The sequence below is a fragment of the Akebia trifoliata genome, chromosome 3 (assembly GCF_017979445.1).
Source record: "Akebia trifoliata isolate Shusen 1 chromosome 3, ASM1797944v1, whole genome shotgun sequence".
Classification (NCBI taxonomy): domain Eukaryota; kingdom Viridiplantae; phylum Streptophyta; class Magnoliopsida; order Ranunculales; family Lardizabalaceae; genus Akebia; species Akebia trifoliata.
This window is the reverse complement of record NC_141377.1, coordinates 39,360,348-39,374,686: the sequence shown is the minus strand read 5'-3', so window position 1 is coordinate 39,374,686 and position 14,339 is coordinate 39,360,348. Positions and strand designations below refer to the sequence as shown.

Genomic DNA, 14,339 nt, shown 5'->3' with positions numbered 1-14,339 from the left:
TGTTTGAACCAATTAGTGACCCCAACTGAGTCGAATTTGATATGTGATGAATTTTAAACTCAATTACAATAAAACACCGACAAGAACAGCATCAACCACTAATCCCAAAGATTTTGGGGTCAACTAAACAAATCATGTTCATCCATTCCTTTTTGTTCATAGCCAACTCGCTTATTATTTCTTATTATTTGAGGATTATAAACTTAGATGGGCCATTAGATTTAATATTTTTCTAAAATGAAAAAAAAAAAAAAATCTATTAAAATATTTAATAAATTAGTATTTATTAATTTGACTTGTCCAATTTTACACTTGATTTGTCAAGTCGAGTTTTTGAGTATCCAAACATACTCCAGAGAGCTGATTTGGTATGGGTCATGTTGAACTTGAGACATAAAATCATTTTCTTTAGAATGTTAATCAGTCACTAGTCAAATAAAAACTCAAGTTTGCAAAATGGTTTCAAGTAAGACATTTCCATGGTACAACGAGGTCGATCTCTTACTCACAATTCATTATCTTGTAAAGATGGAGAATTGCCTTGATAAGTCAAACAAATTAAATATTAAAAAATGAAAGTTAGAAAAAGGAATTAGGGATTTCTATACTCTAGAAAAATGCAAAAAATGTGTTTGAATATATGCCAATAAATCACTTTTTATAGATCTAATGTGATCATGATTGGATGGTCTGAATCTCTCTAGATCTGATCAAATGGACAATGGGTGAAGCGACACACCCTTTTCTAGGTGTCTAGAGAGTTGAATATTAGAGAAGTAACACGTAATAATTGTGAGTTTAGGAATACAAAAGATTTTGACTAGAATAAGAACAATATGACCACAAAGTCACAATCATTATAAAAAGCAAAGGCTTTGGAAGAAAAAATACGTAATTTTCTATTGAGGATCAATTACTCTATCAAATCATAATCGATTTAATCATTGAGTAGAAGAATGGGCACTTGCCTTGAAGAGAGGAAGAATTGTGAACTAACAAATAGAGAAAAGGAATTTGCATCCACAAAATTAATTTTGAATAATGACACCTAGCTTCTTCGATTTTATACTCTAACAACGAAATCAATTTGTTGATTTAACTCGAAAGCTCTCCCAAGTCCAGTTGGAAACTCACCAAGTCTAATTAAAAATTCCGTGGAGTTATGTTACATATATGTTAATTCTAACTATTACAACACTAAAAATATATTTATGGATATATAATACATGTTATACATTTATTTGACTCCATCGAGTTGTCATAACTCGTAGCTCATGGTTTATACCCATAGATAAGCGGTGGAGCATGCAAAGACTAGGTAGGTTGCAGTTCACTAGATGTTTCCCTTATCTAGGTAGAAATTAAAGACAAAGTTCACTAAAAAATGACGACTGATTTGTCGTAAAGTTAGTGGATCATTGCTTTGTTTTTCTCAAGTTGGCTTAGCATTTCAATGGTTGGGCCAATGAGGACTTTTGTCAGGATAACAGCTTTCAAGAGATTAGAGATAAGAAGTTCGTTCAATCAGTCGACATAGTCTCACAGTGACCATAGGTTATAAGAATCGTGATAATATGATTTTCCCATGTGGCATATTCAATTGACTCTCTTGATGTGACGTGTGTTAGATCCGTACATCTGTATGCCTTGATATACATAACTGTATTTTTTATGAGATCGTACGGTTGTGTATCCCAAGAAATACAGATATACAAATTTTTCACATGTCACGTTAAGAAAGTCCATTGAGAATGTCACATGAAGCGAGTAAGATTATCACAACTCTTAATTAAAAGATCAAAAATCCAAAAATACCTTTCAATTGATCTGAAATATTTACCTACACCCCATTAAGAGGATCCAAGTCCACAAGAAAAGCAAACTTCCCTCTTCCAAAGTGGCCTAAAAACATCAATGCAAAGATCACAAAATTCAAAAAGCCAAGAATTTTTTAATGGATAATGTGGAGGTATTTTTCTCGAGAATCTTCTACCTTACTTTAGATAACTCTTCGTGTTCTATTGTATTCCCTAGAGTTACACTCTAACGATCAAATTAGCAGACAATCCAATGAAGTAATAATTGGAATAGTCGTTAGAATCAACCTTTATAATCATTAAATGGACAATTTCAACATATGCCATGTGAAGTTTGGGACAACAAACCTGAAATATGATGTCAAACCATGCGATACAACTGGGAAGAACAATTGTGGTAATAAAAAAAAGAGAGGATGAGCCTCCAATGGAAGTGGGCCCATTTTCACATAACTGACTATGTCATCATAGTTGTTGTTGTTGCTCAATTCATTTAAGTGAACGCAGCATGCCCAGTTGGGGGTGCAACCATGGAAATAGTACTTCCTTTCTAGGAAACTGGTTAAATTTATGATTCTAGAAATTATGAGATAATCTAATTGGATTCAATCTTAATGTTTTACAATTTGATCTTACTTTAAGATCAATTTGATCTAATCTTAAAATATGATTTTATCTATCATAATACATCTTATTATAATGCATTAATACTCAACACTCTCCCTCAAACTCATAGCAATCAATGATCAATGTGAGCTTGTTAAAATATAAAACCTTAATAATAAGACAATTACTTTTGAAGAGTGTGATCAATGAGCACTAGCCGATTGCAATATTTGTGTTGCTGAAGAAGACATCCTGCTGATACATGGCTTGAAACAAATCAAACCAGATGGGACCGCCTTGAAAATGGGATAAAACGGCCCCTGTTAAACCATGAACAAAATTAATTTTGATTCCACATTGGCTTGATCATTACCCTAATTTGGGTTTCATTAACCTAAAAGTAATTAGTTTTAATGAAAAAATGGGCTTAAAAGTACGAATATCAGTCAATTTGGGTCGAATATGGGGCTTAGGCTAAATTTTTTTATTTGGACTAATACTAAGACAGGGACCTAATCATGGCATTGATGGTAAAAAACGATTTGAGATCGGTGAACACAAATATATCATGAATCATACTAGAGTGACCTCAAGCTCGAACCTCATATTGCACTTCAAGACATGAAAGTGGATAGGAATCATAAATGCATTTAGATACCAGTGGACTATATACAACCACTTTTTTGCTCGTTCATCATGCCCTTTTCCAAAAAAATGATGAAATTACTCGTCACGCACACTTAAAAAAAAAAAAAAGACAAATTTTCCGTTTGGTAGGAAACTACTGAAAATTTACATTGGTGAATCCGGTACTGACTTAGAAGTAATTACATTAGGAATTGAGGTTTCCACGATCATTGTTAACCTATTTTACAAGTTCTAAAGGTATTACTTCTAGTACCACGAATTCTTAGTTTAAACTTATGTAGATTTAAAGAATAAGAAGAAAAATGAGAAACTGAGAGATACAAATGAGAGAGAAGAAGAAGTTCTAGGAGGAATTAGGTAGGGATGGCGGGTGAAATGCAGTAAATTTTTTGGGTGAGTGAAATAATAAAGTGGGTGTATCGAGTGAAAAAGTGAGTGTATATAATCCTATCCATCATGTAAACCAGTGGACAATACTTGCATATCCAATTAGTATTTGATTTTATCTTCTATTGTTCCATTGTTATTTTATAGGAACGTTATTTTTTGTAGTTGTATTACCAAACTAGTAATAGGATTTTGTTAACCAGTGCCATTAGGGTACACGTTAAAGTGCAATAAATACACTTTGAAAATTGGATTTTGTATCAAAAATGCCTTAAAAAAATTATGTTTTACAAAAATAACTTCAGATTCCAATTTCCAAAGTGTATTTATTGCACGTTAACATGTGCCCTCGGCAACAACAATCAATAAACTATATACCTTTTAAGGAGTAAAGTAGAGCCGCCATATATCATCTTCCTTTCCTTCATTTCATTTAGCTCCTCACTAAAATAGCGGACAAACTTCATTTCATGTATCCGTTGAAACGTATCGGAATCAGCTGAGGCCCGTTATGAAAGATTTACTCCAAAACATTAAATGTCAGTAATGTGTCAGCTGATAGGCTATTGATTTTTCGATTGCCCAAAACATTCATTCAATACGACATTTTAAACCATGTCGATGATGGACAATCTCCACTTGTTGGATTATGGATAGTATAGTGGAAAGAACATTGTGTGTTGGATGTTGGCTGCATATGATTTACCTAACAAAATGCTTATTTCGCATGATCGATGATCTCTATAACAATTTGATCTAATCTTAAAATATGATTTTGATGTATCACAGTACAAATTAATACTCTAAATGATATTATCTATTACATCTACTTAGTTAACCAAGTTATTCACCAATGAATAACTTAAGGTCGTGTAGAACTAGGAGTCTGATTCAGGGGTTTGGCCCTTTTTCTTACCTTCTTTGAACTCGCCGTAGAAGTAAGAAACAAAACTCCAAAGAGAGAGGGTGAGGGCGATCCCCTTCTCAGGTGTGAATTTCTCATGGTAGAAGATAACGGCTAAGATCTCCGTCACGGGAAGTAGAGAGGCAATAAGAATACCAGAAAACAATGAGGAGGCACAGAAGATGACCCCTACTGCTCCTAAGAAAAAGAACTGCCAAACGACCGCATTCAAGACAAGCACCATGTAATACATCACTTCTCCAAGCTCATATTCTCTTGCTTCTCTCGAAATAGTCTGAAAGCCCCAATGACATAAGGTTGCATTAGACGACAACAACAAAGTCTTATCCCACATATTTGGGATCGACTAAACAAATCTTGCTCATCTATTTCACTTTGTCCAAAATCAAATCTTCTGTCATTGAAAGTGAATTTGCATCTGTTTTCACTGTCTGTCCAAATTCTTTGAGAGTCAAAGAGTATAAATTGTGTAAAAAATCTCCCATACCTCTAGAATTTATTGCTTTTAGAATTGAAGGGAAAAATGGGATTCTTGTTGTGGATCCCAATATTTAGGATAAATGATGATATGTTCTTAGCAGACGCGCGTGTGTGTGCATGTGGAAGAGAGAGAGAGAGAGAAGGGTGGGTTAATACCTGGAAGTCATGGTTGGCTAGCATCCCTATGAAGCAAAAAATAGTAGCAAATAGAGAGATCACAAGCTGCATCTCCATCACTAAAGAGTAACTTATACTTTGCTTAGCTTTCTTATATGTAAATTCCACCATCGGCAACACAAACCCATACAACGCTGATGCTGCCAATGTCATAAAGAACCCCACAAAGTACTGGATATTCGATTCCCCAGCAGGCCGGTCGTTACTTGTATGAACTCCAAGAACAACCGCTCCAATCGTCAATAAAACAACTGAATTCACAGAATAAGAAGTAAACTTCTGCCTAACTAAAAGAAAGGCAAACCCAGCTGTGAAAGCCAAATGAGTAGAAATTATAATTGAGAAAGTTGACACAGGAAGACGTGACACGGCGTATGCGTACAAGTAGTCGTCTAAGCCCGTGAGGACACCAAGAAAGGCGCTAGCAATGAAGAGTCGGGGCGTGATGAAGAAGAGCTTAACTTGTTGAGTTGCTTTGGCACGACGATGGAAGTAGGAGACACATAGAGGGAGAAGCATGACTGGCCATCCGGCGGTTTCCAAACAACTTGATAGCCAAACTCGTTTGCCACCTCGAAGGAAGTAGAGACGCAAGAGCATTGGGCCACCCGTGGTGCCGAAGGCTAATATAGCGCAATTTAGCCATAGAAGTGGTCTCTTTAGAGAGGTATTGTTGTCTTTCTTCATTGCTTGGCTCTCTATTTCCATGCTTGTAGTCATGGATAGATCTTTGGTCCTCTAGAGTCTTTGAGTCTAGACTAGCGAATGGTGTCACAGACTCTGCAATTTAAGATGATCTTTGGGTATTTAATTAACTTCCATGTCTGTATTTTAGAACTCCAAAACTCGGCTTGAAATTGGATGTTTATTTGAGTCCAATCCAAAAACTTGCAATTAGATGATGGCCAATTAAGTTTTGGGGCCAAGTCACTTTGAAATCCAATCAAGTCGAGTCGACTCAACAAGTTTTAATATTATGATTTAATATTTGTGGTTATCCTTGAAAACCTATCAAATCGATTCGATTGAATTTTGGGTTGAGCTGACTCTTAGAATCAAGAAGGAACTCTGTTCCTCTAAGCTTTTACATGAATTGGATTAGAAACTCAATTACAACATCCTAATCCTAAAGATTTGTGGTTGGCTAACGAGTCATGTTCCCCAATTTTATTCTGTCTAGAGCCAAATCTTCTACATATGAAGATTAAATTCATATTAAATACTGAGGGGCATAATTATATCTAGTATTTTCTTTTTCTTTTTTTTAAACAAAAAATAGACATACTAGAAAGCAAATCATGAATGTTCAACGATAACAGGAGTGCTACCATTGCTGTTGTAATTGAATAATGTTTTAAGGGAAACACTAAGGGTTAGGGGTCTTCATCAAACAGATGGTTGAGGTCCTAAGCATCCCTAGAAAAAATGTGCTAATCCCTAAAAGGCCTGTATTGATCTCAAGGAAATATGTATTTTTCCTCTTATCTCAACCGTTTGATTGATGGAGAGCCTCAACCATCCCCCACATCAAGACGGTTGACATGTAAGGGATTTTCAAGAAAAAATATCTGTAAAAAAATAAAAAACTAAATAAATCCCCAGAAAACAAGAATTGACCTCTAAGAAAATATTAATTTTCTTCTTACCTCCACAGTCTGTTTAATGGAGAGAAAAATCCTAAATATATTTGGTGGATATATCTAATAAATGTAACACGTTTATTTGACTCACCCAACTTTACTCAACTCGATGCGGCAGAACATGGGTAGCTTGGAATCCACTGCATATTTCCCTTATTTATGTTGAAGTCCAAGCACGCACACTGATGACGAATGGTAATGGATTGTTTTCTAAAGGTGGCTTAGCGTTTCAACTTTCAACAGTTGAGTCAATGAGAACTTTTTGTCAGGATAACAGCTTCCAAGGGTGTGAACATAAGAAATTCAATAATTAGACACAGAAAGACTGCATTTCAAACCTTGCCCCAAGACTGAGGTGACTTGGCAAATCATCTTAAACTCATCAGTCGAGCCGTAAAATGACTAAAAAAATTTATAATTTAAATAAAAATACACTAATGCTGAGGTGGCACAGTATTTACTGCGATTCTCACAATTCTGACGTGGGATGTGCACATAACCGTAGATGTTTTTTCTAACGATACGAGAAAAAACCATTTACGGTTATGTACGCATCCCACGTCAGAATTGTGAGAATCGCAGTAAATACCCTGTGTCACCCCGTGATTCATAAAAATATGATCTTGCCACTAACCATCTTCAAATCCACCTTATTTTTAAATATATATATATAAAATAAAATAAAAAAAAGTATGCTTGTTTGCATATAAATACACATCAATAAACAATTGTAATCAGATTTAAATGATTTACCTCAGACAAGTCAACATGATCTCGACGGGATACGGAGAGAGTGGCCATATTGCCTCGCGATCCTCACCACAAGCATCTAGTACAAAACCAGGAATCCCAATCCACGAACGAGATCGGGATGGGTTGTAAACAGCCAGTGCTGATCGAACATCAATTTAACTCAAGTCCGAACGAACCATTTAATGGTTGATTCCAAGTTTCCAACTGAGCTAGGCGGCCTGACCTGATCCACAAATATTCAAGGTTATTAGCAGGCAAAGCCAGCCCAAAACCAAAGCCTGAACCCATTTATAGCCCTAACTCCAAGCCTATAACGAGAACTAAGAATTGGCAAATCCCAACTTAAAAAATGGGATTATATAGACAATAAGATAGCATTGATTGAGAATGTCATGTTGGCATGAGGGTGCCCTCAATATGAGATCTCGATTGATCTTTTTTAAGTTGGGGGAGTTGCCACCAAGTTCTACAATCTAAGAACCGAATGTGACTCCAAATATGAATTCAGAGATAATTTGAGTTAGAAATCTGTTTGAGAGGTCAAGTTACGCAATCCGAAAGGTGTTAGGTGTCAGTCTTGCCCAATCAAAGATCGATCTCTACTACAATCAATTGATACTTTTTTGTTGATCAATTGTGTTGGACTTTACTTTGATCACGCAAGAGTGTTTAAATAGCATATTTGATCATGTAAACAACAACATTTATAGGATTTGACAAGAAATGTGTAATAATTGACAGCTGAAACACACACACAAAAACTGATTTTGACAAGAATCAATATGACCAAAAAGTTACAACCATTACAAAAAGGGAGCGTTTCAAAGGAAAAAAGTGTGCAATTTTCTATTCAAGACCCATTACTCTATCAAAATCATACCTGACTTAATCTTGGAAGTGTGATCACAAGATCCACAGCACACATGAATGATCCACCTTGGAGAGGAAAAAGTGTGATATAACTGCTAGAGAAAAGGAATTTGTTCTCACCATATTACTTTTGATTAGTAATTTTGAGTAATGACACTTGAACTTCTTCGAGTTTATAAATTGACAACTTCAACAATTGTATCAACTTGTTGCTTAGACCTGAAAAACCAATCAAGTCGAGTTGAAAACCCTCTAAGTCTAATTAAAAACTCAGTGGATTATAGTTAATACTTTTATTTTTGGAAAATAGAAACATAAATATTACTCTAAATTTCAGAAAAAGAAAATAAATGTAATATATTTATTTGATTCGACTGAGTTGGCTCCACTCATGCACATGAATAAACCATAGATACGCAAGCTTAAGATGTTTCCACTATTTATGTAAATGTCCAACACTGTAGATTTGGGTCCCAACGTTTAGAACTAACATTATCGAAAGAGCCAAGGTTGGATTAAATTTGGAATAAACAGGATAATTGCCGACTAAAAGTATTCAACAGTTAATTCTCCATAGCTCGAATGCTTGATTTCAGGCCCACGCTCCAGTTGGTAGTGTCTTCTAGTGGACAAATGTGTGAATAAGGTCTAAAGTGTCAATGAAAGGTTCAAGTTACTCAGCAATGGGAGGGGACCCCATTTGGTCAACCCCTCCCCTTGGCACTGTCTCCTAGTGAAAAAATGTGTGGATAAGGCCTACAGTATCAATGAAAGGTGTAGGTTACTCGCCAATGTGAGGGGATCCCATTTGGTCAACCCTTCATCCCCTTGGCATGTCTCTTAGTGGACAAAGGTGTAGGGTGAGGGGATCCCATTTGGTCACCCTCTTTTAAAGGGGCTCAGTGCGTCACTGTGCATCTTGCTGTTAGGATATCCCCTATGATGCCAGGAGGTTTCTCCAAGAAATACACCCATTCCTGTCTGGGGCACATGCCAACTAAATGCTACCTTGTATCCTTCACCCTTTTGTGCAAGCTCAACTGCAAGTCTCTTCAAGTATTGGGTTGTGATGCACTACATTGTACCATCATTGGGTTTCATGAGTTTGTTTCAAGTGCTTTTGGGGATTGAGTTTTGGCAAACTTATCGATGGTTTACGTATGCACCTTGTGGCTCAATGACTTTGTCTCCCCTTGGTGATAGGAATGCAATTTGGGGACCTTAAACAACAATACACTAGATTATCATGATAGCATTGTGCGAAGTTCCTTGACATTCACACCAAGGACTCCAAAGCATTTTCCCATGTTAGTGTCGTGGCAGTGTCAACCACTTGAGCCTCCTATTTCTAGTTAGGCATCCCTTGGTCGGGTGCATCACATGTCCTCTATCACCTCATCTTTGTTGATATTGTCAGATGACCTTCATCGTATCCCCTTTTCAACACGTACACCATCATTCCAAAACGTTAGGCAACTCCTGTATGATTGTTTGTTTTCCTCATGGTTGGATGTGTTAAATTGACTAACATCAATTAACCTTGCATCCTGTTGTCATGATGTGTGCCATGATGCAAACGATTTTGCAAGGAAATGCGCCAATTGAACATTCTTCTATGAGACACACGCCAGCTAGGTGCCCCTGTGCCCCAAGATTTGGACTTCTTAAATATCAGGGGTGAACTCGTCACAACGAATCACTTATCATTTTTTATATATCACTTATTTCTTCAATTCATAATCGAATATTCATCTCATCCATCCACACCATATTATCATACAAGCTAAAACTAAACTAAAAAGTTCATTTATACACCCCCCAAATATACATTTAAATAAAGAAATAGTCCACGACTCGATCATCTTTACGTATTAACATACCTGTAAAAAGGCTGATATACTTAATACACCCAAGATCGCACCTCCAAGCACAAATATCCACAAACCCCTGCTTGCTCGCATCACTATCAATTCAATATGCAATATAAAATATGAAAATAATGACCTCAGCTGCTCAAAAGCTCAGTAGCAAGTTAAATAACAGGGTCCAAATAAGTTACAATAAGCAAGATTCAAGATAAACACATTTTGTCGGACAATAATTTCAACAACTATTTGGACTATATTAACAGTACACATTTCTAAAGCTAGATTAAAATGCCGAAATTCATAACAATAGATCTTTGGATGTTACTGACTTCTGCAATTGAAGATGATCTTTGGGTAATTAATCTCCATTTCTATCTTCTAAATTTAAAACTTGAAAACTCTGATTCAATTCAAATGTCCACTGAGTCAAGTCAAGGCAAAAGCCCAAATTTTGGGGTTGAGTTGCTCAAAATCCAATTGAGTCAAGTATACTCGGCCATGTTTCAATTCAACTCAACAAGTTCTAAAATATGATTTAGTCCTCATGGTTATCTTTAAAAACCAATCAATTCAACTTAATTGAATGTTGGGTTGATTCTACACAAAGGCTCATTTGAACCTACTCATAAAATCTACTAGGAACCCAGCTGAGTGAACTTTGCAATGCATTGGGTTATAAGCTAAGTTACATCAACAACCACAACAACAACAACAACAACTCATGTCAAGTCTATTCGTTACTAGTCAAGTTGAGTTTCCAAGTTTCAAAACATACTCCGATAAGTGATTTGATATTAGGTCATGAGCTACCAGGTCCAATGATAACGAGGGTGCTACCATTGATGTTGTAATTGAACAGTGTTTAAAATTATATTTTTGTATTACATTTGTTGGAACAAGAAAAACTCCTAAATTAGTCCCTAACTTGAGAACTCTTATGTCATCGAGAGAACATATGCCAAAAGAAACATGACATACAAGAGACACCACTGACGTGTAAAAATCTCAAAGTAGAAATGTACGATGATTAATTAAGATTTGAAAAGTAAAAAAAAAAAAAATTATTTTAATAAAACTAAGCACGATATGAACAAAAAGTCACAATCATTATAAAAATGGGATGTTTCAAAATCAAATGTATGCAATTTTTTATTTAGGATCAACTATACCAAAATCATAAGATTTGACAGTTAGAGTGTGATCACAAACTCCACAAGACACAAGAGAGAGCACAAATCTTGAGGAGAGGAAGAAGAGTGAGCTAACAACCAAAGGAAAGGAATTTGCACCCACAATATTAATTTTGAGAATAACTTTCAAATATAACACTTCTTCAAGTTTGTAACTAACTCGGCCAATTGAATCAACATGTTGCTTCGACTCAGAGGCCCTATCAAGTCAAGTTGAAAACTCAACAAATGTAATTAAAAACTCATTGGAGTTGTGTGTCATATTTAATGGTTTATTTGACACACCTGAGTTGACAAAACTCAGTACACATGATTTAGCCATAGATAGGCAGTCATGCAAGACTAGGTAGGTTGCAACACACTGGATATATGTTTCCCTTTTTTTAAGGTTAAAAGCACAACACTGTAGATATGGGTTCCACTGAAGTTATTGGGTTCATGGGTGACAGTTGAAAAGGAAAAGAGAGAAACCCACTCATTGCAGATTGTCATTGTAGAATTTCAGAGGTTAAATTTGGAAGAAACAGGAGGATTGTTTTATAAAGGTGGCATAGTGTTTCAATAGTTGGATTAATGAGCACTTTAGTTGTAAAGATAAGTACAAACTAAGTTCATACTTGGATACACTTCATCACCAAATTGACAATCTCTCTCGGTGAACAAATGTTAGAATAGGTTCTAAAGTGTCAATGAAAGGTGCAGGTTATCCGTCAATCAGTGTGTGAGGTATCCCGTACCCCTTTTGGTCATCTCGCTTCTTTTTCTTGATTGGTTATAAAAAAGAATAAGAAAAAGTTTGTCACCCCTTTTAAAAGGTCTAAAAGATGACACATGTCCTCTATCATGACCTCTCGTATCACCTTTTTTATTTTGCCGTGCGGCAATGATAATCTCTGCTGCACGCACATCATCCTTGAGAAATGTTAGTCAGCTCGTGTGGGAACTTGATACAGAGCAATGCTCCCTTGTTTGTATTCCTCATCGATGACTGTGCCAAGTAGTAATTGCAATGTTTATAGAGGCGTGTGAGCTTACACGTCTCAAAATGTGGCTCTTTAAAAACGCCTTGAGGCATTAAGTTGAAACATAAAAGCAGTTGAGGCTTACACCTCAAATCATGAGACACCTAAAAGACATACATACACGTCACTTTAATTCTTTTATATTTAAATAATGCGTTTTTTTCCTCTAACTTCTTATTCTTTTCATTACACTTTACTTTCCTCTTTATTTTGTGCTATCGAAGCAAGATTTTTTATACAATTTTTTTTTTACTTCTATTTCTTTGTTATGGCTAATATGCAATATAATTGGAATACTTACAAATGAATTCAAATACAAAGTAGTAACATATGAAATTTGATTGTGTGGATTTGAAATAGAGAACTGTGCAATGCTTGTCCTAATTTTTTTAATATCATATTATTTATTTAAAAATATCATGCATGTGAAGCTTGCGCTTTATGCCTCGAGGCACTAGCTAGCCGAGCACCATGACTCCTGCTTCGACGTCTGAAAACATTGGTAAATTGTGACTAAATGCATCTTACCGCCAAAATGTGTCATCTGATGCAGGAGATCTCTGTAAGAAATGTGCTAGCTCGACGTTTCTCTTTGGGATTCATGCCTGCTAGGAATAAGAGTGTTAATTGAGCCCACTGGCCTGCAAGCTCGGCAGACAAAACAAGGGTAGGACCTTAATATTTAGCCCACAAACGTAGGACATGCCCTATGATGCCAGGAGATTTCTCCAAGAAATACACCCATTCCTGTTTGGGGCACATGCCAACTAAGTGCTACCTTGTATTCTTCACCCTGCAAAGGGTGCAATGGACGGATATTCATACATGTATTCTTCACCCTTTTGTGCGAGCTCAATTGCGAGTCTCTTCAAGTATTGGGTTGTGATGTACTATATTGTACCGTCATTGGGTTTCATGAGTTTGTTTCAAGTGCTTTTGGGGATTGAGTTTTGGCAAACTTATCGATCGTTTACGTATGCACCTTGTGGCTCAATGACCTTGTCTCCCCTTGGTGATAGGAATGCAATTTGGGGACCTTAAACAACAATACACTAGATTATCACAATTGCATTGTGCGAAGTTCCTTGATATTCACACCAAGGACTCCAAAGCATTTTCCCATCTTAGTGTCATGGCAGTGTCAACCACTTGAGCCTCCTATTTCTAGTTAGGCATCCCTTGGCCGGGTGCATCACATGTCCTCTATTACCTCATCTTTGTTGATATTGTCAGATGACCTTCATCGTATCCCCTTTTCAACACGTACACCATCATTCCAAGATGTTAGGCAACTCCTGTATGATTGTTTGTTTTCCTCATGGTTGGTGTGTTAAAGTGACAAACATCAATTAACCATGCATACTGTTGATGCAAGCGATTTCACAAGGAAATGCGCCAATTGAACATTCTTCTACGAGACACATGCCAGCTAGGCACCCCTATGTCAATAATGCCATGGCGGGCCATGTATCACACCCCAAGATTCAGACTTCTTAAATATCAGGGGTGAACTCATCACAATGAATCACTTATCGTTTTTTATATATCACTTATTTCTTCAATTCATAAGCTAATATTCATCTCATCCATCCACACCATATTATCATACAAGCTAAAACTAAACTAAAAATTCCATTTATACACCCCCCCAATATACATTTAAATAAAGAAATAGTCCACTACTCGATCATCTTTACATATTAGCATACCTGTAAAAAGGCTGATATACTTAATACACCCAACATCACACCTCCAAGCACAAATATCCACAAACCCCCGCTTGCTCGCATCACTATCAACTCAATATGCAATATAAAATATTAAAATAATGACCTCAGCAGCTCGAAAGCTCAGTAGCCAAATAAGTTACAATAAGCAAGATTCACGATAAACACTTTTTGTCGGGCAATAATTTCAACAACTATTTGGACAATATTAATAGTAACACGTTTCTAA

At 36.1% G+C, this 14,339-nt stretch overlaps 1 protein-coding gene across 2 annotated transcripts; it reads right to left on the bottom strand.

The window, feature by feature from the left end:
* Positions 1–4,239: 4,239 nt before the first annotated feature.
* Positions 4,240–6,976, bottom strand: LOC147406867 (purine permease 1-like). 2 transcript variants are annotated; one of them, XM_086435191.1, is made up of 2 exons: positions 5,020–6,960; positions 4,240–4,657 (listed from the first exon to the last, which is right to left on the bottom strand). In XM_086435191.1, exons 1-2 carry the CDS (start codon positions 5,758–5,760, stop codon positions 4,337–4,339), a joined length of 1,062 nt encoding a protein of 353 aa, XP_086291317.1. In that variant the 5' UTR covers positions 5,761–6,960; the 3' UTR covers positions 4,240–4,336. The 2 variants fall into 2 exon arrangements, with proteins under 2 accessions (XP_086291317.1, XP_086291318.1); XM_086435192.1 differs by having other exon boundaries at positions 4,505–4,814; positions 5,020–6,976.
* Positions 6,977–14,339: the final 7,363 nt, after the last annotated feature.

Excerpts from the sequence above, each read along its gene's own strand:
- LOC147406867 (XM_086435191.1), bottom strand. The coding sequence starts at position 5,760 with ATGACTACAAGCATGGAAATAGAGAGCCAAGCAATGAAGAAAGACAAC. Across the intron at positions 4,658-5,019 it reads TAGCCAACCATGACTTCCAG|ACTATTTCGAGAGAAGCAAG; the intron begins GTATTAACCCAC and ends TGGGGCTTTCAG.